The sequence below is a fragment of the Antechinus flavipes genome, chromosome 5 (assembly GCF_016432865.1).
Source record: "Antechinus flavipes isolate AdamAnt ecotype Samford, QLD, Australia chromosome 5, AdamAnt_v2, whole genome shotgun sequence".
Lineage (NCBI taxonomy): Eukaryota > Metazoa > Chordata > Mammalia > Dasyuromorphia > Dasyuridae > Antechinus > Antechinus flavipes.
Window position 1 is genome coordinate 27,185,361 of NC_067402.1, and position 22,482 is coordinate 27,207,842.

The window sequence follows — 22,482 nt, forward strand, 5'->3', positions numbered from 1 at the left end:
TTCGGCATTCCACTCTCAAATCTGGATCGGGAGGCAGGCGATGGCTAGGAAGGGAGGAAAGAAAGGAAGTCTGCACCAAGTCAGGGAAGCCGATGGGCTCGCTTCGGGGAACAGACTGTGCCTAGATTTATCACAAGTTTTTTGGAACCAGATGATTTTTTTTGAGGGCACATCTGGCAACATCATAAAACCCCCTGGCCCCCAGCTATAACAGAGGAGTTACTTTTTTAAATCATTTATGAATATTACTTATGTAAGCTCGTTCCAAGCAGCCAGAAAAAGCAACTGAGGGGGACAAAGAGAAGGATGGAGGGGGCTCCCGTTTGGGAGAGGCCTCTCAGAGCAGGATGTTTGTCTTCTGAAATGAGAAAACTACCAAAAAAAGTTCAGAGGTGGAAATTAAGTTAAGCACAACTCAAGGAATCCATCCAATTGTGGGGTTTTTTTTAAGTCATGTTTTTCAGAAAACAAATTCTTTAGCCCAGAAGCAGAGGCTCTCTAGGAAAATGTGTGACACCTGCTGACCCCAACTGGATCTTGGCAGTCAGAAGCCTCCTGCTGGGCTCCAAGGGATGAGCCACAGCAAGATTGGTAAATATTTCACTTTTGCCCCCACTTGAAATTCAAAATTTTTTCTTGTTTTGTTAAACTAGGCCATTACTGTTTCACATGTCAGCACCAAAGTGAACAAAAGAATGGCTAACACCAGGGAAGACCTTCTCATCCAGGGACACCGAGTAAGTTTTTTGAAGGGTTTTTTTGGGGGGGATGGGATGGAATGGACAACAAAGAGATTAATGCAGTCAGTGCTCCTTCCTTTTAAAAAGTGAATCCTTTTTGATTCCTTTTATTGTTCTTTTACATCATAGAAGTTTCCCGAAAGGGCTTCTTTCCCCTCCAGAATACCCCCAGTATGGAATTCTCAATTTGGCAAACACTTATTAAGTGTCTGCTACATACTAGCACAATGGGATTGTGTGGTCTCTGAATCTTTTAGTTAGTTGTTATATGGTAAAGACATGTCCCGCTGCTGAATCTTGCTGGAGAAATCTCCCCTCTTCCCTATTAGTACCATCCCTGGGGAGGCTCTGGAGTCCTATATAAATGACTCCCATAAAGATTTTGCATAGACAGGTGAGTAGAGACACGGTTCTGTCAATCAAATTTTAGTATAAATAAAGTCAGAGCACTTTTCTCATGGCTTTGATGTGTTATATATGTGTTCTTTAACACCCTCAAAATAGCTGTGCTTCCAGCTTGGATTTCCTGTTCACATATTTATTGTTTGTTATAGAAACAACAATAATACTTCCCACTTGATTTGGTACTTTTATGGAAAGATGTATTAAAATAAAATTTCCTTGGACTATCCAACAACAGAAATACTCTTGATCAAGAACTCTGATAATAAATTTCAGGTGATTAATGCAGATGTATAAGTTCCTCAAATGTATTCATATTTCATGTTGGGGAAGATCCAGCACAGAGACCAAATGGAATAAGGATTCTCTTTGGAAAACGAAGTCATCTAGATGGATGACAATGTGGTGAATGCATTGTAACCTGTGATGACTGTAGGGAGCTTGGTCCGTCTTCAGGAAAGACTGGAGAATGAAGAATATCTAATGGCTTGATGTCAATAGGTACTTGGAGGGATATAGAGTTTCCTGAATGATAATAAGAAAGGAAAGGTCTTAAAAATCAGTGAGGAGCAAAGAATGTGCCTTTTTTTTTTCCTTCCCCAAGGTGTCATGAGAGTGGCTGTATCTAGGTGGCCAATGATGCAGTGTGTTCTATGTGACCTCAGGCAAGTTGACTAACCTACTGAATTTCAGGTGTCTTATCTGTATAATGAGAGGATAGAACTATAGCTTTAGAGATCTTTTCATGCTCTAAATCATGGTCCTATCTGAATGGTTTTGAGTCATGGATTAAATATGTCTCTCTCTATTTGCTGAAAATAATTTGGTTAGGTGAATGTTTATTCTCTTTTGAAAGACTTCCAAAGGGTGATATAATTTTAATTTCTGGATTTACAAACAATTAGCACACAAAGGGCTCCCTTGACCCATGGTCTTTGTTGGCTATAAAATGGAATCCTGGGGAGACAGAAGTTATTTCTATTTGCTTCTGTTCTATATAGTCTGACCGTGTGATAAACCCCTCCTAGAAAAATCCATCTTTTAGAAACTCTTCCTCCTCCTTTGCACAGACATGAGCTCTGATGACATCACATCAGCAAGTAAATTTGGAAAGATCAGCTGCTTTGAGGGCAACTGGTGGAAGTCAAAGTCACCTCTGCTTATTTCACTAACCATTTGAGATGTTGTTCTATCATCAAAATATCTTCTACTCTATTGAAACTCATTTTGCGCTCTTCTGTTCTCAAAGAAGGGTATCCTCCCCTCCCTGTAATAATTCTCCAAGAAGTTTGTCACCCTTTGACCTCTTCTTCCCTAGATTAACTAAACCTAGTTCCTTTATCCTTCCTTAGAGGGCTTAGATCTCTCCTTGGTCACTGCTTTTTTTTTTTTTTTTTTTTTTTTTTTTTTTTTTTTTTTTTAAACAACCTTCCTTTGAATTCACTTTCTGGCCTCTCTTTCCTCTCTGCATTTCAAAGTCCTAAATCAGGCCCTCAACCATAGCCTGGAGAGCTGCCTGCAGGGGATGCTAGCCGTAGCTAACAGGACCATTCAGGACTCATATGCTGGTCCCCACTTGGGTCAGGACGAACAGGTTTGTGTCTTGCCTCTGACTTACTGTAGGTGAGCTCAGGCAGCTCTCCTAACCTTTTACTTTCCCAGGGAACACCCTCACAGTCCAGGTTGTAATACAAATGCTTACCTGTCATGGCAGAGAGTTTCCTCAAACACCAGTGAAAGACAGAAGTAGGAACTGAGAGCCAGAAGAGCCTTTTCAGCCCCGTTAGTCCAACCCCCTCATTTTACAGAGACGAAATAGCTAACATCACACAGGTCATACGTGCTGGCTGGATTCGAATCCAGGTCGCCTTATTCCTCTTTCTACTATGCTGCTTTGTAAATGTTACATGTCACCTTGTTTTGCACACCATTGAAAGGTAAGCCCTACTCTCTCCATTTTACACAGAAGGAAAGTGAGACAAAAAATATTCAGGATCACACAGCCAGTAAATCTCAGAGTAGGAGTCGAACCCAGATCTGATGCTGAATTCCTCTTCCATGCTATTGAGCCACGTCCAGAGCCTTGCAAATAGTACTCCTAAAAACAATTTCATTGGGAAAATACTCATTTTTCTATCATTTTTTGCATTACAGTTTTACTATGTGCTCTTGCTACTTTTCCGAGGAAGTACAGTAGAAAAAGTGATGGACCTGGTTAGAAGCTGTTTACTATTCACATGACATTGGGCATGTAACCTTTTTAAACCTCAATTTCCTCATCTGTAAAAGGAGCGGTTAGCCTGGATGGCTGCTAAGGTCCTTTCTATGTCTAAATCTTATGTTTTGTAAGCTATTGTTTTATTATATTTTCTTCTGCTATCAGAGAGAGCAATTGTCTGCTCCCATGGGGTGGTGGTCCCGGCAATGTGGACATTCTCTCCTACGATGCAGGCTGTACATCATCCAGATCTATTCATCCTCCACAATTCTTGTCTGTTTTCCTTAAGTTCTCCTCTGGAGGGGCCTCCCAATGGGCCACCTTGCTCTCTCCTAACACTGTCAGGAGACCAGTGGAATGTTCTGGCCTAAGGATCTGCCTAAGCAAGCTTGGAACCTAATGAAAACAAAAATTAAAAAAAGGAAAACAAATTTCTATAGGGCCTGGTTCCTCGTAAAGTGATTTTGATCTTTCCCATTAAATCTTCCTACCCTACTTCCGCAAACATGGATTCTGGTCATCATTTGAACTCGCAGCCTAGAATCACTCTCCTGACCCATAATCAGGCATTCTTTTATATTGAGGGTAGTCAGTGATGCAGGAGATAAAGCACTGGGCCGGAAATCAGGAAGACCTGAATTTAAATCCATCCTCAAACCCTTGCTAGATGGATGGCCTTGCGCAAATTCATTTAACTCTTTTGGTCTCAGTTTCCTCATCTGTAAAATGGCAAACTGCTCCAGTGTCTTTGCCAAGAAAACCCCAGATGAGGTCACAAAGAGTTGGACATGACCCAAATGATTGAACAAAGGAACTCATAAAATGGGCTCATTTATTTTTCTTGTTGCGGTTTAAATTTTTCATGTTTGTATCTTGCCTTCTCAGTAAGACTAAGCTTCGTGAGGGAAAGGATTAGATTTTCTCTTTCTTTTTATCCTCCACTGCATCTAACACAATATCTTCTCCTTAATAGGTTGTCCGTAATTATTTATTGTTCTTGCCTTTTTATTGGTCTTGATACATAGCTCCTTCTTCTTATTTGTATCTTAGAACTTGAATTATTCACAGATTCACAGTCAACTTGGGGTTCACTCTGACTCTCCCCTCCACCATATCTTTTATTGTTCAAGGTAGGAACTGATGGCATTTGTCCTGCAAATGGCAACACTGCACTTGATGGAGTGAAAGAATCTATACTTTCCTGCCCTATTTACCGAATTTTCAATGAAAAAAAAAACAACAAAAAACAAAGCCATGAAGAAAGTGTAGAGATTTAATTTATGTCCTTGATTCTAGAGCAGGGAGCAAGAACCACAGATCATAAAGATGACCTCTTAGCAGCTACTGTAAATGAGAAAAGAGGGGGACGGTAAAGCAGCCCCAAAGCCTCGATCCAGATCCAAGCTTATGCTGCTCTTATAAATCAGTTGTGTGAGAGATATAGAATTAAATTCAACATGAACTACTCCAACCCTTAGCCAGCAGACTGCGATGCTGACTAGACTTTTCATACCTCCCTCTTGTCACGTCTTCCCTTTCAGATGCATGATTGAAGTATTCAAAGTTCATCTGTGCTCCCCCTTAGTACCTTGAGGATCTCTGAAATCAGTATCCCATGAAATCTCCCCCTTCCCCATCCCTTGGGCTATAGTCCAGTTTTTTTTATTCTTTATCCCCTTTCTTTAAAAATAAACCTTCTCTACTGTCTAATTATAATGACCAAATGGGCTAGAGAACAGATGAGAAAATGAATCTCTTTACAGGAGGGAGGGATTATATGTAAGGAATATTATATATATGATCTAAAAAAACACTTGGTTTAACTGAACTGTTTTCCCCTCAAAGGAAGACTTGCTGGGTACAAGAGTGGGGAGGAGCCCATTAAGAAATCAGGGAAATATAGAGACAAAAGGAAGCCAAATACCAAAGCAAATAAACCCTTTTCGAGCTCCCCTTTCCAAGGATAACTTTCCTAATGCACAGATTCATCCTGTGGCATCATAGTAGGATCTAGGAGTAAACACTGTGACAAAGACACAGTCGCTTCACAGTCCTAAGTCAGAGGGTCAAATTCTATCTTCCACATGTGCCATATGTGTAATCCTGGGCCATACCTTTCATTGCTCCAGCCGGAAGAGTCAAACTGCCAGAACCAAATTAAAATGTAATTGGGCAATGTTTTACAAAATTAAAAAAAATACAGTCCAACAAAGATAATGTTAGTTGGTGGTTTTCTAGTTCAGTGGGCTGCCGGAAGGCTCTAGGCAGGTTTCCAAAGCTAACTGGTGCAGAGAAGGTATTCTGAACTCCATTGGGAGAGGGAGTGCTTTTCACCAATACAACCAGTATTACTTGATCAGTAGTATTAATTAATGGGTAAATGCAATATCTCTATAACATTTACATTTCAAAAGGAGAATCAATATGGTATCCATCCAATAAGCTATTTACACAGCAAAAATGGCATATAGGGGTTTCATGATCTACCTCCACACTCTCCACTCTTGCCTATAGGACAGGCCATTCAGATTTTGCTGTGACTCAAAGCCTGCTGGGGATTTCACAGTAATTTCAGATTTTTCCCTTTTATTCTTAGAGATGTATCAAATCATCTCCCTCAAAGAATTGGAGATTCAGTGTGTTTATCTGTAGCTGAATAATGTAAGTAACTGAGAAAACTTGAGGGAAAGTCTAACTACTGGGAAAACCTCTTACTTGAATCGCATGTAAAAGACCCAGAAGGTTTAGGCAGAGGACTCCTGGGCAATGTGAACACTGGGATTAAAGGAGTGAAAGAACATTACTTGAAAAGGGTGGAATCCACCATGCAAAATATATTACAAATCATATTGTAACTTGCTAAAAATAATACAGAATGAGACACGTTATCATTCCTCCACAGACAGATGTTTGTACAGATGTTCTATTTCTAAACACTGCCATAATGAAGTAATTTTCCCTTCTTCATTTTTAGAGGAAAAATTCCTTTATGAAAGAAAATTCCTACTATCTCTATCAAAATATCTGCCAGTTAAATGAATATGTGAAAACTGTTCAAAATAGTTCTAAAATCTTCTTTCCCTCCTACAACTGAATTCTTTTTAAAATTATACTCAAATCTCAAAGACCAATTATTACTTTTTTTTAAAATGGAAAACATATTTTATATTCTCTCAGAAATTAAGCTGGGCCTTCGCAGCTATATATTTCTGTTTTAGAATATTTTTTTTGGCTTGAATTTTTTTTCCCTTCCATATATAAGTCTATGGGGAAGTGGAGCAGACTAGACAGGGCAGGTTGGGGGACCTGAATCACATTCACCAGGGAATCCTTTGTCTGGAAAATGACTTTTTCACTTGGTAAAGACATTGTCGTTCAAAAGGGTTAACAGTTACCATTTCCAACCTCTTTCAGTCTTATCTCATTCTATGTCCTCTGTCTAAACTGGGAATTCTCCATGACACTGTCTTCAAGTTCCTGCCTCCATATTTCTATATAATACCTCCCCTTATCCTCTTCATCATCAAGTGCTTTTCTAAACATCTTTAAAATCTAACTCAAATGTCACCTCATTCTAACACCCTAAGTCAATGTCTTTTTGTCCCACTGAATTCACAAAGAAATTTGTTTTAATTAATTCCCTTCTTCTCCATTATTTTGCATTCTCTATGATGGAGAGTTGAGTGAATAGTGGATGTGAGCAGCCTTAACAAGGTGATGTAAAGGATGTTCTCTGAGTATGGAGGGACTTGGAGAAAGGGTGGTCCAGTCACATGAGAAAACAAGGCATGGCCCATGGAGGAAACGGGAAGGAATAAGAGAACCTGCTTTGCAGAGATTATCTTATCAACCATGAGAAGTAGGTGCTATTATTATCTCCCTTTTGCAGTTGAGGAAAGTGAGACAGACAGAGGTCCCTTAACTTGCCTGGGATCACACAGCTACTAAATGTCTGAGGTCTGTCTGAACTTAGGCCTTCTTGACAGCAGGACCAGGAATTGACTGCATCACCTAAGGCTTCCATCAATAATAGATGTGTATTAGGGAAGCCCAGGGACACAGCCCCCAAGGGGAATTTACAGGAAGCACCAGCGGGTGGGATGATTACCCAATGGTAATCCACATTGCTTGATGAGGCTCCATCTTGGTGGTCTCTGGTCCATGTCTTCCTGAAAGCTTGTTATAAGAGGTCCACTTCTTCCCTTTCTCCCAGCACTATGAGGATGCCATTGGGATCCCTCCCTCCTGCTCTAAGACTAGCCTTTCTCTCCTCTTGCATCATCATTCCTCTTATTTGCTCATTAATTGTGACCTTCTCTGACTCACCACGCGTCTTCCCGTTAGCCTCTGGGAGATGCTCATATTTAATCCTACAGAGGCAATGGAGTTCCAGATTACCTGCCGACAGCCGCACTGGTAAATAAAATGTCCGTATCGCAAAGATGGGACTTTGTTTTCACAGGTAAAGTCAAATCCAGAACTTATTCTGTGCCAGGCGCTCTGTTAAAATTCAGAATAACAGAAGCAGAAAGACAGACTGCCTCTTGAGTTCTCTGAGATCCCTGGAAACTCTTATATACAAAAGGAGGAAGGTCACAGTTAAGATGGTAATGGAGAGAAGGTACCATCAGAAAGCCTGGGAGGAATAAAAGCGCTTCAGCCCCAACAGTTGGGAAAGGAAGTCGAGGTTTGTTTTTCTTGTTCTCCATACAGGTGACTCCCAAATTTCTCTGCCGGGCTAAATTTCTCTCCTGACCTCCAGATGAACCTGTCCAACTGCCAGCTGGCTATCTTACTGATTCCATATTATCTTCTCCAACTCAATAGGTCCAAATCACATCTCATTAACTCCACCTCCTCCTTCTCTCCCCCTTTTACATGTCCTTAATTCTGTTGAGAGCTCCACCATTCCTCTAGTCACCATGGTTTCCTCGTCCTTGGTTATTGTTTCCCTTCGCCACTCTTACATCCAATCAGTCGCCATATTTTATCAATCCCACCTCATATTTCTTCCCTCTTCTCCATTCACATAGCCCTATTTCACATCTTCATCACTTCAAGTCTGGATGATTGCAATGGCCTCTTAATTATCTTGCTTCTAATTCCTTCCCTCTCCAAAATGTTCTCTGCATAGCTGCCAAAATAATATTTGCAAGATGTAAGTTTGGTCATATCACTCTCCCGCTCAAAGCATGTCAGTAGCTTCTTATTGTTCTGAAAATAAAATTTTAGTTTTAAACACCTCATATTTCTTCCTTTCATGTCTTCTTTGTTGTACTTAAACGGAGCTACTGGGTATTCTCCAAATTTGGCATTTCACCTCATCTCGGTGACTTTGTTTAGTCTCCTTCCTGGGCTCAGATAGGACTCCCTCTTCATCTTGGCTTCTTGTTGTTTAATCATTCTTCATTCATATCTGACTGTTCATGACCCCATTTGGGGTTTTCTTGGCAAATATAGTGGAGTGGTTTGCTATTTTCTTCGGAAAGTGAGCCACACGTGGCTAAGTGACTTACCCAGGATCACACGGCTAATAAGTGTCTGAGGCCAGGTTTGAATTCAGGAGGATTCATCTTGCCAGCTCCAAACTTGGGTGTTCTGTTATTGCACCTAACTGGTCCAGATTAATTTAAAAAAGAAGCTACAAAATAATTTCTTAATTTCCCTCGGCACTCTCACACGTGAGGGCCTCTCAGTGCAGCCCTGGTCCCTTTATTCTCTCCCACCTCCCCAGGGAGCAAACATCTAGGATCGGGGGATGATCCAGTACAAAAGTTGTTAGGTCCACCTCTCAGGCAACAAGCATTCTTCCCTTCTTCTTCCATCTTGTTCCCCAAGAATCAATTGATTAGAATTAAACTCGCCTGAAGATAAGGATCTTTACAAGTCAAGTTCACATTCCTTCTTTGATTTCTTTGTTGGCTGGCATCCTTGAGTTTCTGGTTTTGTTTTGAGGAAGATAAAACAGGGGAAAATCTTGTAATTATCTCCCAAAGGTCAGAGCAGAAGTCAGGGATTCTGCGAACATGACTACACGTGCCTGCATGTTGAGAAAGTTTCCAGCAGGCTGATGGAAAATTCTGCCTCACCCCACACATATTTGTCAATGATGGTTTCAAAGCCATTGAATTTAACTACAAACTAAGAAGACAGGAAAGAAGGAAGGCAGGCTTTGGAAAGAGCCTACTATGTGCTAGTGGCTGAGCTAAGTGCTTTACAAATATCTATCCATCTGATCCTCACAACAACCTGTGCTGTTATTATCCCTGTTTGGGGCCATATTTGAATTCAGGTCTTCCTGACTCCAGGTCCAATGCTCTGTCCATCTAGCTAATTATATGTGGACTGCAATGGAGGTTTGGTTTCCCATATTAACAAAACCATAGATCTTTGACGTACTAACATCACCGGCAATAAGTTAACTTTTATTTATATGAAAAAATGAATGTTGAAAAGTGTCCTATAAATAGAGGGTTAGTTATCTGAGCAATCACACTCTCTCCCACAGAAGATGGTCTTTCTGGACCGTTAACCTGAAGCAGCTTTCTCAGATGTGAACAGCTGGGAAATTCGATGTAGAAGTAGAAAAAGCTGACTAAAGACTGGAGGATGTTTCAAGGAAAGGGATTCTATTCAGTTACTAAAAAACAAGACTAAATCCTCTCTGGTCTACAGACTAAGTAGAAATGAAGGGAGCTCCGGGCAGGAGCAGTGTCATCCACATTATCACATCCAAAACATTATCTAACATCAACATTTTTAAAAATTAAAAAAAAAATTGTGGAGTCAGAAAGTTTTGTGAGTTGTCCATCACAACAGCTTTGTGGAAACAATCTGAAGACTAACATCTGCCTGCAATGGTAGAATTGGGTCTGATTCAGGGTGCAAGGCAAGAGTCCTATAGAATGGCCCCCTCCCCTTCCTTTCTTTTATGCACCTCATAGCCTTTGTACAAGCTGCTGCTCTCTGTCCCACCCCACAATTGGAACGTTCTTTTCTACATATGTTTCTTGGAAGCAACACGATAGTCAGACACTTGCCTTGAAATCAGGTTGATTCAGATCTTATCATATATATTAGTTGTTTTGCCCCAGATTTTTCTCATCCGCCATTTCCTAATCTGTGAAATAATAATGCAGGACCTGCCACGCTGGGTCATTGTGAAGATCAAAAGAGATAATTTATATGGAGAGATTGACCATCATTAAACATCATATACCATCATCATCATTTTTATCATCCCATTCTTCCCATTTGTTTGAAATGGGGGGGGGGGAAATTTCTTTTGAAAACAGTTTCAGTTAGAATGTTGTTCTATTCAGTTAGAAATGATGTGAGGACAAATCAATAATCTGCACAATAATTTTGTGCAGGCAATTGTGTAGATGGCTAAAATAATTGATTTTATGAGAACATCCAGGGGCACGCTCATCTTATGTCAGAAGGCAATCACTAAACATTTATGGAGTTCCTACAATGTGTCAGGCACCGGGTTAAGCACTAGTGATTCAAAGAAAGTCTTGCTGAAAGCATCTTCAGTACAGAAAGCAGGAAAGCAGGGATGACATGTCCCTCATCCTGATTTTATATGGTTTTAATTTCTTCTTGGTCTCTATAGATCTAGAGTTTTTTGAGAGTTTTTGAGAGCTTTTTATTCCATGAAGCAGGAAGATTGAGCCATGAGTATGGCTATATCTATTAAAGATGTTGTTCCTAAATTATCATGGATCAGTGTTGTTATGGGAAATAGTTCTGCCCATATGGATGTTTTGAGTTTCACTATAAGTTAACTTGTTGAATCCTGAAGTATAATTCTGGATTCACATCATGGGGATGTCTAATCTCAGTTTACAAATCAAAGTGAATTTCTCATGCCCGATTCTTGCCATCTGATTGCATCTTTCCAGCTATCGCATAGTTTCTCAATTTTTGTATCTTCCAGTTTCTACTATTTTATTACATGATCCATACTGATCAATCAGCTAATGGACTTTTTAAAAAAATTTCTGGGGCACTAACCTGATGTGAAACATTCCCATAAATCTTCCTATTTTCATAAACAAATCTCCAAAATACATTAATTTATTTCATGTGGCTAAAATCCACATAGTTTTGGTTTAGTTCATGCTGTTACACATGTTAGTTATTATTACTCCTAGTCTGGGGTCAGAAGATTCTAGAATTAGAAAGGGAATGGACATTAAGAGTTATTTAGTACATCCCCTTCATTTTACAGCTCTTGGGAACATAGGTCTAGAGTTGGCAGGAGTCACAGAGGCCACAAATACTTCCTTCTACAGATGAGGAATCTGAGGTTCAGTAATAAAAAGATGGCAGAGCTGGTCCTCTGACTCAAAGTCCAACACTCTTTCCACCATACCTCCAATGGGGAGGAGGGAGAGAGAGAGGGAAGAGAGAAGCAGGTATTTATTAAGTACCTACTATGTTCCAGGCACTTTGCTAAGTGCTTTACAATTATTATCTCATTTGATTCTCACAACAACCTACTGGGAATTGGTGGTATTAGCACTTTATATTTTATTTACATTTATATTATATATATATTATTTTAATATTTCCATTTTACAGTTGAAAAAACTAAGGCATGTAACTAGACAGATCTTCCTGACTTCAGACCCTTCTCTCCACTGGGCAATCTGCAATGGGTAGAAACTTCAACCATGAGCAGAGCACAGGACAATAACCTAATTATTAATTAATCACTATTAAAGTTATAATTATAACCTTATCTCAAGTGCTTTTATACAGTGAAAGCTGCCAGGGACTCTTGTCCAAACTCCAGCCATTAGTTGCCCGTGGGCCCGCCGTGTCTTCCTCCCTAACACTTGCAGACCACCACCGAATATTGCCATCTCCACTCCTCTCTCAGCGGTCCCTTTCAGGCCCTCAATACCTCCTGCTTAGACTAGGACAGGAACCTCCTACTATAACCGACTCCCAGCTTTCCATTCTCCCCCTTCTCCCATCCATCCTCAACGCAGCTGTCAAAGGACCCACCCAAGTCTGGCCGTGTTGAGTCCTGCTTGAGAGCCTTTTCTATATTCCTATGATTCCCCCAGAATCCCCAATGAAAGAACCAGGAGCAATAGGTGGCTCTCGAAGAAAGGGAAATTTATCCAAATCCGCGGAAAACATCGCTAATGAATAGACCTCTCCACAGAGGAGATGGCTGGCTCTTTCTCTGGGCAAAAGCTGGATAAACACTCCACAGGTGTGCCGTTCGAGACGAGACAGCCTCCAAGGTCCAATTCATCTCTCTGAATCCGTGAAGTCACATTTTCTAAAGAGATTCCGGGAAAGGAAACCCATGTATTAATCCTCATTCCTTCTCTCTTTGCTTGCATGTCTAAGTATCCAAACTCCCTTTCAACCGAAAAAACGCCTTGAGGAGGGAGTCACATGCAAACCCTCCAATGCATTAAAAATTTAAAGACTTTTCCTTTCCAGGAGCAGAGTTCCTGAGCTGAATCTTACCTTTTGGAAATGTACTTAACTTGATAAAATTGAACAATAATCTTTTTGTTTCTAATTCAGAGTCACATCATCTCCTTCCCATGAGTGTTAGCCCAATGCTACTTAAGAGTGCACAACTCTCCATTAAAAGTATTCTAAAAACTACAGATTACACTCAACTAGAGCCTGGGGAAATTACTGGGACATTAAGATGAGGACATAAAGGTTCCTTTAGATTTGGGTAAGAGGAACATTGGAGCAATAAATGTCATTCATCATCTCCAGATAGGCCTCTTACATAACCCAGATGTGATTTCAGACATAGTCAAGACCACCTCGCATCCATTTCAAAATGAGCTAATATTTCAAACCATCTTTAAAAGTGGGCTGCATTTTGTTAAACAAACATTCGGATATTTCTAATGGAGTGAAATGGGGAAAGTGCACCAGGAGACGGAAGAGCTAAGTTCAAATTCTGCTTGGCTACTTATTGTCTCTTTGCCTGGGACAAGCCCTTTACTTCCAGGTCTATTAAAAAAAAATACTTTACATTTTTAAAATGAGGGAGTGGAATTAAATGACTTTTCAATTCTCTCCCAGTGTGTTATCTAAGACCAGATGAAAGAGGCAAATAGTTACCAAGAAATCGATTCTGCTCATTCCCCAAAGGAATTTTCTCCAATTTCCTTTTCCTCATTTTCATTTGGAAAATAATAGAATGGAGATTGGAGAGGAAGCATGGTCTAGTGGATAGAGAGCTAGTTTCTGATTCAGGAAGGCCTTAATTTAAGTCACACCTCCCTGAGATCCTGCTCAAGTCATATTATTTTGTTAGTGCACCAGAAATACTCTAACGTGCCAATAGTTTTCCTTCAGTGGATATTTTCCTACCTGATAAAATCACAATTCCAGAACCAAAAAAGGTGCTATGTAGCCACACCTGTGAGTTATCACTCATTGAATGGCAACCTTATTCAAGATGCTTGCAAACTTGCCATTGTAGGAGTCCCTGCCCACAAGCATGACAGAGAGAAGATGACAAAAAAAGAGACGGGGGTGGGTCTGTGGGTATTCCTGGATGCATTTGGGTTGTCTGAGGTGGTCAGAAGTGATTAAGGTTCTTAATTCTCTGGCAAAGAATGCCAGCCTAATAGCACATTCTAATTTATTTATTTTGTTGCTGTTGAACATTTTATTTACTTTTTAAATAAAGCTTTTTATTTTCAAAACATCTTCACGGATAATTTGACAACAATGACCCTTGCGTAGCCTTGTGTTTCAGATTGTCTCCTCCTTCCCTCCATCCCCTCCCCCAGATGGCAAGAAATTCAATATGTGTTAAACAGTTAAAATACAAGCACATTCTACTTCAGAGAAGCTGGGGGATGAGCCTCTACTTAAAGAAGATTGGAGGAAATGACTCTCCCAGCATCTTTTTTCTCAAGGTCTATGGCCTTATGCAACTATGACCATCAATGAACTTGGATAAGAAAAGGCTTAGATGTGAGAATAATTTTATGTTTTGCCACATATAACTCTGAAGCTTAACAAAGTCCCTAGAATGCTATATATTTTTTAAATGAATACTCTATCTGATAAGATGAGGGCACTTTCTGGATTTTAAACAAGACAGAAAAAAAAAACCCAATCCTTATATTGAGAGGCTGGACTTCAACCAAGACTCCTTTGAAAGAGAACCCCAAAGCCAAAAAATGTATAATCATACTTTCCAGTTTCTAAAAACCTATAAAAAAGCACATGTGGTACTGTAGTATAGAAACATTAGCTCTAGGAGACATGTAAACAGAGGCAGACCCAGGGACACTTAACTTTTGCAAAGAGCATGGAGCATAAAACATTGAGTGTTCCCTTGTATGTTCTATAACTAACTCTCCCCGTTGGAAATTATATTTCAGTGGAATGAAGCATCCTTGTCTCCTCAGGATGAGGCTGGCCAGAACTCCAGAAAGGCCTTCCAGCTTGACAGTTCTAGGCCATATTCCCTTTAATAGGGCAGAAGAGGAGAGGGGCAATAAGCTCAAAAATGGTTGGTTAATACTTCATAATTTTAAAGGTCTATGTTGGCCATGAAAATTAGTAGAAAAAGTGTTCTCTTCTTTTGTTGGAAAGATAAGATACAATGGGTATGGGATGTTGTATAAAATGGGAGACATGATTGTGTTGGTTTGATTTAATTATTTTTCTTTGAGGTAGGGGGAGATGTAGAGATGACTGTGATAAAAATAGAAAATGTAAATGAAAGCGCCCATTACCTCCAATGAAAGCCCATCATATTCTTGTATGCCTCTAATTAAAAAAAAGTTTTCTTTTACATTAAGTCTAAATTTCTTTCATTGCAACTTCTCAATCTGGCTCTTCCTTACAGGGCCAGAGGGAACATATCTAATTTTTCTCATGTAAAAGATACCTTATTTTAGATATTCCCAGTTTATAGCACAGGAAAAGCATGATAAAGAAGGATGGTGACAGTGGTAGTAGAAGTAGTAGTGATAATAATACTAATGGCTCTAGTACTAGTAGTGGGGAGAGTGGTACTAGTAGTAATAATAATAGTGGCAGGGGTAGTGTGGAAGTAGCAGTAGCAGCAGCAGCAACAATAGTAATAGCAATAATATTAAGAGTAATAAATTGTTTTTAAAATAACAATTACCATTTATTTATATAGTACTTTAAAATTCACAGAGCGTTATCTCTGATTCTTACAACAACCCTGTGAAGTAGGAAACAAGGAAACTGAGACAATCAGAGTGAAGTGACCTGCCCAGGATCCCACAGCCAGTAAGTGTCTGAGCTGGGGTCTGACTCTAAGACCAGTAAATGCCGTTTAGTTTTTTGTGTTTATCTTTTCCACAGGCTGGGAGCATCCACAGCCATGTTGTCCTCTGGGCCCAGTAGGTAAAACTGGTCTGTGTAGACTTGTCCTAAGCTAAAGCTTCTAAAACTGTGGGTAACGACCCCGCCTAGGGTCTTGTAACTGGATGTGGGGGCTGCGAACTTAGGATTTATTATCACTGAATGTTTGATTTATATACTTAGATATCTAGGGTTGCACAAAAATGCCTTGGGTGAGAAGGGGAGGAGAAAAAGTTTAGGAAGCCCTGTTTTACACCATCAAAAGTGGCATCCCAAGGATGGGGCTAACTGACTGTCTGGCAACTACTTACATGTGGGGGGACCCTAGCCTTCTGTAGGGATTCCAGCACATCCCCCAGTGGATGTCTTCACAAGCAACTGGTGCTCGAAGGGCCTTCCTGTCTGTCTCCCTCCCCATGACTTCGTTTGGATTCAAGCCCGGCAGACGTTTTCAGCCGAGCAAGGCTTTTATTAGGTGCTCTCCCTACAGCATCCCTGGTTTTGGTTGGAACGGCAAACTCTGGAAATCCTTCACAACTTTATTCTCTGCTGAGAGATTCCCTTCTTGTACCATTCCCAGCAGTGTCCTTCCAGGGGATCTTTAAAAAACTGAAACCTGTGAAAGCGATCACTCCTTCCTCACCTGCAAATCATCAGCCTCCATATCCCACCGGGGCACGAACCGTATCTGGCGGGGTGATTGTGAGCTTTCTAAAGCCATGAGCAAAGAGCAAGCAGACCTTGGGAAAACTGTGGCTTTTTCCAGATCCATGGAAAAACTGTGCGTCCTTACTCCCCGCTGGGACTGCGCTCTAGCCCTCTGCCTCAACGTCCACCCATAATACCTTGGTGGGAGCTCAGGAAAGGGCTTGGAATCGACTATTTACAATCCAATGTGAACTGGGGGGACGCGGGTATTGTCTCAGGGCTATTCACATTTTTAGCCTCAAGTCTGATTGTGAAATAAAAACGTTTGTTCCCTTCTAAGGAATTTCAGAAGAATTTCACGTATCAGCAAGGAGGAGGGAAAGGCATGTTTTTCACCAGCACTTGACCTTGGAATCACACTACTCAGGGGCCCCAGTCCTGACCTAAAACCATCATCGGCCGGCTCCTTTACTGCTCCTTTTTGCATTGCTTCATCGATTAATGTTCCTTTTAAAAGTGGTAGCCGGGGCTGCGAGCTGTCTGCTTGTAAAAGCTTCAAAAGCCCAAACTTGATGGTTTCTCACTTGTTAGCACCTGGTGGACCTTAAAGGGGAAGGGAAGGGGGCTCACGCCCCAGCAAATGGAAAAGAGAGACATGGATTGGAAAGAGGAGGCAGGTGGGGCTGCCTCTAATGAACTGTTCATGACCCTGGATTCTCTGGGAGCAAAGTCCTATTTTGGGAAGATCAGTCTTGTTCTGGGATGCTGTTTGGTGATGAATCATGGAATTTTACCATCTTTAAAGATCTGAAGATGAAGATCACAAAAGGCCACGGACAAGTGCATGGTGAGTACAAGGAGGCTGAAACATATTCCAAAAAGGGAATTAGGAAGAGCAGGGGAAATCAAGAATGTCATTAAAAATATACGAGTAAAGAAGAAAATAGGTTCTTTATGCAATAACAATGGTGGAGAACCAGTGGAAGGAGCAAGGACCCTGTGGAGATGCTTGAGAATGGTGGTTGAAAAATCCATCCCCTATTCCCAAATTGAACTTATGGGAGGGCCTGGGGATGGGAATATGAACAGGTAGGTGGCATGGGTTGCGATCTGTATCATCGGGAGGATTGTCTACATCTTGGAGGTCACCGATTTCTATGTAGTAAACATTTCATGTAGTACTTGATCTCATTATTGAGCCAATAAAATGCAGTTACAGAAAAAAGCTTGTCTGTTAGTAAGTGAAATCTAGATTTATGAGGAGTGGCTTGTTGACCTCATTTCCATGTCATCTAAATTTGAGATTTAAGTGATAGGATTCTTATTTTTTGTTTTGTTTACCTGCTGAAGCCAAGATGAGCCCTGAGGAATTCTTGCTTCTGTAGGCAAGAGCCAAAGCTTCAGAAATAATAGTAGTCAGGCTGTTATAGTTCATATTTATACGGTGCTTTGTAAAGTAAAAGAAGGTAGGATAATATAATTATGTCACCATTTACAGATAAGGAAAATGAGCTCTAAAGCTAAGATAGGATGCTTTTTTTGTAGTGGCAAGAAACTGGAAACTGAGTGGCTGCCCATCAGCTGGAGAATGACTGAATAAGGTATGGTACATGAATGTTGTGTAATATTATTATTCTATAAGAAAGATCAGGAGGATGATTTTAGGGAAGCCCAGAGAGACTTACATGAACTGATGCTGAGTGAAATGAGCAGAACAAGGAGATCACTGTACATGGCGACAGCAAGATTATGTGATGATTAATTCTATGGCCATGGCCCTTTTCAACAAAGAGATGATTCAGGCCAGTTCCAATGATCTTGTGATGAAGAGAGCCATTTGTACCCACAGAGAGGACTGTGGGAACTGAGTGTGGATCACACCATAGCATTTTGACTTTTTTGTTGTTGTTTGCTTGCATTTTGTTTTCTTTCTCATTTTTCTTCCTTCTTGATCTAATTTTTCTCATGCAGCATAATTGTATAAATATGTATTACATATATTGGATTTAACATATATTTTAATATGTTTGACATATATTGGACTACCTGCCATCTAGGGGAGAGAGTGGGGAGAAGAAGGGGAAAATTTGGAACATAAGGTTTCGCAAGGATCAATGTTGATGAATTATCCATGCATATGTTTTGTAAATAAAAAGCTATAATAAAAAAAAAGGATGCTTATGCTCCATCAAAGCATCATTGGGAGGTTGAGGGTCAATAGCTGGAAAAATGTGGTGGGAGTGGGGTGGAGAATGACTGAACTCTCTCCTAGAGAAACCATCACCACATTCTTTGTGTATTACTGCATCTCCCAGAAGCACCTACGTGGCGCAGGGATAGAAAACTGGTCCTGGAGTCAGGAAGTCCTGAGTTCAAATGTAGCTGCAGACACTTACTAGCTGTGGGACCCTGGCAGTCGCTCAGTCTCTGTTTGCCTTGGTTTCATTGTCTATAAAATGGGGATAATGACATTATCTTGTGAGAATCAATTGTCCAATTACTTAGCACAGTACTTGGGCATCTTGTACACTTCCACACAAATACCACTCTTTCTTCCCTTCCCATTCCCCCAAAGGGTGCTTATGCCAACTGAAAATAATTTCTATTGCCACCTATGCAAAATGTCATGGAAAGTCTCAGAATTTTAGTGCCAGATGAGATACTACAAGATCATCTACACCGGCTCCCTGATTTCAGACAGGAAGAAGTTGAGCAGATGGAAGATGGGTTCTCTCGAATCTGAAACTCTGCAAGAAGCCATCATCCCAAAGTCAGAACAAGCCTGGCTGATTCCTGGTACTCCCCGCTGGTCCCTCCATGTTCGTTTGCCTGTGAAACTACATATAAATAGAGAGAACGGCATTCCTACAAAATACATTTGTTCAATGAGTATTTGAATCCCATCTTAGACAGATTACACGTACGGCAAATAGCATAAACCTTGTTAGGATTTAATGGGCATTCCCTGGAAGAGTATTTCCTTCAGCCAGTGCTTTATGCAATTCTTTGCACTCAGAATTTAAAGGTGACATCCAAGCGATTCATGAAATAGGCTTGGGTATGTGGGCACCGTGTCAAATTATTGGGGAAATGGTGAATAATGAGGTAGAGAGGGAGAAGGAAGGAGAAAGGGTGAGAAAGAGGGAGAAGGAAGAAAAGAGAAAAAAAGATGGAATAAATTGACTCAAGAACTCGAAAAGTTGAAAGCCAAGAGACAGGGAGTGAATATCAGAAACTCTGGATACACTGGGATTTTCCAAGCGCATTTCCTGAGCAGAATTCTTATGCAATTTATTCCATAGTCCGGGATGACCCTGAACTGCTCTGCTTCTTACAAAGGGCCAAGAGCAGAAAACAAAAGTACTTGCTTTTTTTTTTGGGGGGGGGGTAATGGGCAGTTATAAAGTTTCAGGCTGGCAGCAAAACATCAACTTAGAAAGCTGGAACTTAAATATCATAGAAACAATATCAGTATATTCCAAACATTGACAATCCTATCAGAGGAAAGAAGATGAAAAGAAAAAGAAGAAATAAAACAGAACGACTGAGCGCCACGTCTGGTTTCACTTACTTGCAGGGGATGGGGTGCTGCACCCACTGGTGGGGGGATGACCATGGAGTCCATGAAGAGAAGGGAGGGAAAGGCCTCCGATGACTGGAGGGAAAAGGAGCGGGTATGGGGTGGCTGGGTAGTGATTCATATGTCCATTCACTGCTGGCACCGGACATGTGTGGCTGCTGGTGGTCATGTTCATGGCTCACAGAAACGAGGGGCACCAAGGAGCATCACTCCGGTCACCGACCCAAGGGGGGGGACCCGGGGATCCCAGGAGGAGGGGGCGCAGGAAGGGCAGGAAAGCTGTGGCGAGGAGCCGAGGAAGCCGAGGTGCATCAGATGACGCTGATTATCATTCTGCAGTGCTGATCACGAGGAGGAGGAAGCAACTTTCCTTGGCTCCCTCTTGTTCCCTCTCTGGGGCGCCCGTTCAGTCCCAGTGCAAGGCGGAGAGGAAGCAGTCACTTCACAGGCTTGAACTGCTAGACTCTGTAAAGAGAAAAAAGAGAGAATCCTAATGGAACCCCAGTAAAGAGCTAGGGTGAGGGCAGTGAGTTTCAGCTCCGCGTCCAGCTGGACCCACGGTGGAGAGCCCCAAAATGTGAGTCCCCGTCCTCCCTGAGGAAGCACTTCCCTCGTCCGTGAGGGACATTAGGGCTGGAGAGGGCCACTGGTTCTTCTGGCTGCTTTCAGCAGGAACGTGACTGTTTTAAAAAAGAATCATTTCTGGGTATAACTTACAATCAATCTATGAATCAAAAAGTGTATATTAAGCACTTAACACATATGTCTCAAATAGTGGCTAAGTCAAGGCTTCATTTTCTGTTAGAAATTCCAAAACACATTTTCTTTGATGAAAAGAACATCATAAAAAGACCAGATTTCTATTTTGGTTTAAGATGTAAACTGTTTCAGTGTTTACCATCAAGACATGTATGTCCACTGGATTCCCTAATTCTTTTTTTCTCATAGTATACAGAAAATTGACTCAATAAATCAGTTATTCCATTTAACATTTGCTGCATTTCCAACAGATGTGATTTAAAAAAATAAAACATGTACAATGTATGGCATTGTTTCCCATGGTTCCTTCGGTATTTGTCTTTGGACATCCCTTCCCTGATTAGCTAATAGAACTGACATTTTGTGACATTCCAGCAAACCCACCCTCCTAAGGACTGAATTCTTTCATTTAAAAAGTTATTTGGTTCTTTTCACTGAGTTGGTATAAATGCCCTGAGGAATTCTTAATTTCTTTCCACTTTTAAAATAATGAAGAGCTAGGAATCTTGTCTGACTGGTTGAAAGATTTAAGTTTGTGCTGAAGATTTTTAAGCAGCCAGATATGCAGGTTAAAAAAAAAAACCCAAAAATCAACTTAAGGGAGGACTCAGTGGAAAATCATAGATCTATTCTTTTGGTTTATGTCTCTACCTACAATCTAGGCAACGAGAGCCCTGTGGAACCCTGAAATCATGTGCATCCCAGCAATATCCAGTGGCATTATGAACCAGGCACACAGGGGAAATTATCAAACAAGACAGATCGATGATATTCTTGCCTCTCCCTCATTGATGTCTGACTAGTTGGTCAAAGAGTCTTGGGAACATTGGAAGTGGTCCCTGAGGTCCATACTGTTTTCTGCCATGGTCAGAATTTGATATATTATGCTTTATGCCAGGAACCGCCTTTTAGTAGAGACATTGAAAAGTGGGAGATAACAGTAACATGAAAATCCTCAAGTTTATGACATAGGAAGGCTGGATAATAACTACAGATGTTTAACTGGGAGCCAAGAAGCTCTGGGGAAACATGACCCTGAAGGACTATGTGACATCTGATGGAAGAAGTCTTAGTTCTATTCTACTTGACCTCAGAGGGCTGCCCAAACTAAAAACGGATGGGAATTGAAAAGAAGTCAGTTTAGGCTTGATATCAAAAGAACTATCCTAAAAGTTAGACTAGTCTAAAAGTAGAATGAACTACTTTCTTCTTTGAATCTCTTCCAGCTAAGACTGCACGGACAATTGGGAATCATTGGATCATCGATTTAGTGTTAAGAGGGACCTCAGAGGCTAGCTGCGATTCTTATTCAAGTGCAGGATATTGAAGTCCCATCCAATTCTGATATTCTATGATGCTGTGACTCATTGCAATTTTTAACTTTATTGACCTCCAACAAAAAGTGCGGTGTGATTCAGAATAATAAGCTAATACACCTTCTACAACCTCCATGATTTCACATATATAAATATTATCATTCTGAAAATGTATGTTGCAATTAATAAAACATAAGATCACTTAATCTCATGGCAAGTGTGTTATAATGCAAAGAACAGGAGCACTGGAGTCAGTCAACTGGGTCCAAACCCCGTTTCTGATGCTTTGTGACCAGGAGGAAACTGCTAATCATTTGTTGGATTCATGTGAGATGCTTTTCAGCTCTAGAAATAGATCCTAAGATTGTTGTTGTTCAGTTTTTTTTTCAGTTTTGTCAGACTCTTCTTGTCCCCTTTGTGGGGTTTTCTTGGAAGAGATAGTGGAGTATTTTGCCATTTCCTTCTTCAACT

The 22,482-nt window shown here is 40.7% G+C and overlaps 1 protein-coding gene across 2 annotated transcripts in view; it reads right to left on the bottom strand.

Annotated features, from left to right (window-relative positions):
• RARB (retinoic acid receptor beta) overlaps nucleotides 1-22,482 on the bottom strand; it is a 708,755-nt gene that overhangs the window by 325,886 nt on the left and 360,387 nt on the right. For both annotated transcript variants that reach the window (XM_052001175.1, XM_052001177.1), the window contains one exon: nucleotides 19,928-20,401. In XM_052001175.1, the coding sequence (XP_051857135.1) occupies nucleotides 19,928-20,111 (184 nt within the window). In that variant the 5' untranslated portion in view covers nucleotides 20,112-20,401. The remainder of the gene's footprint in view (nucleotides 1-19,927; nucleotides 20,402-22,482) is intronic.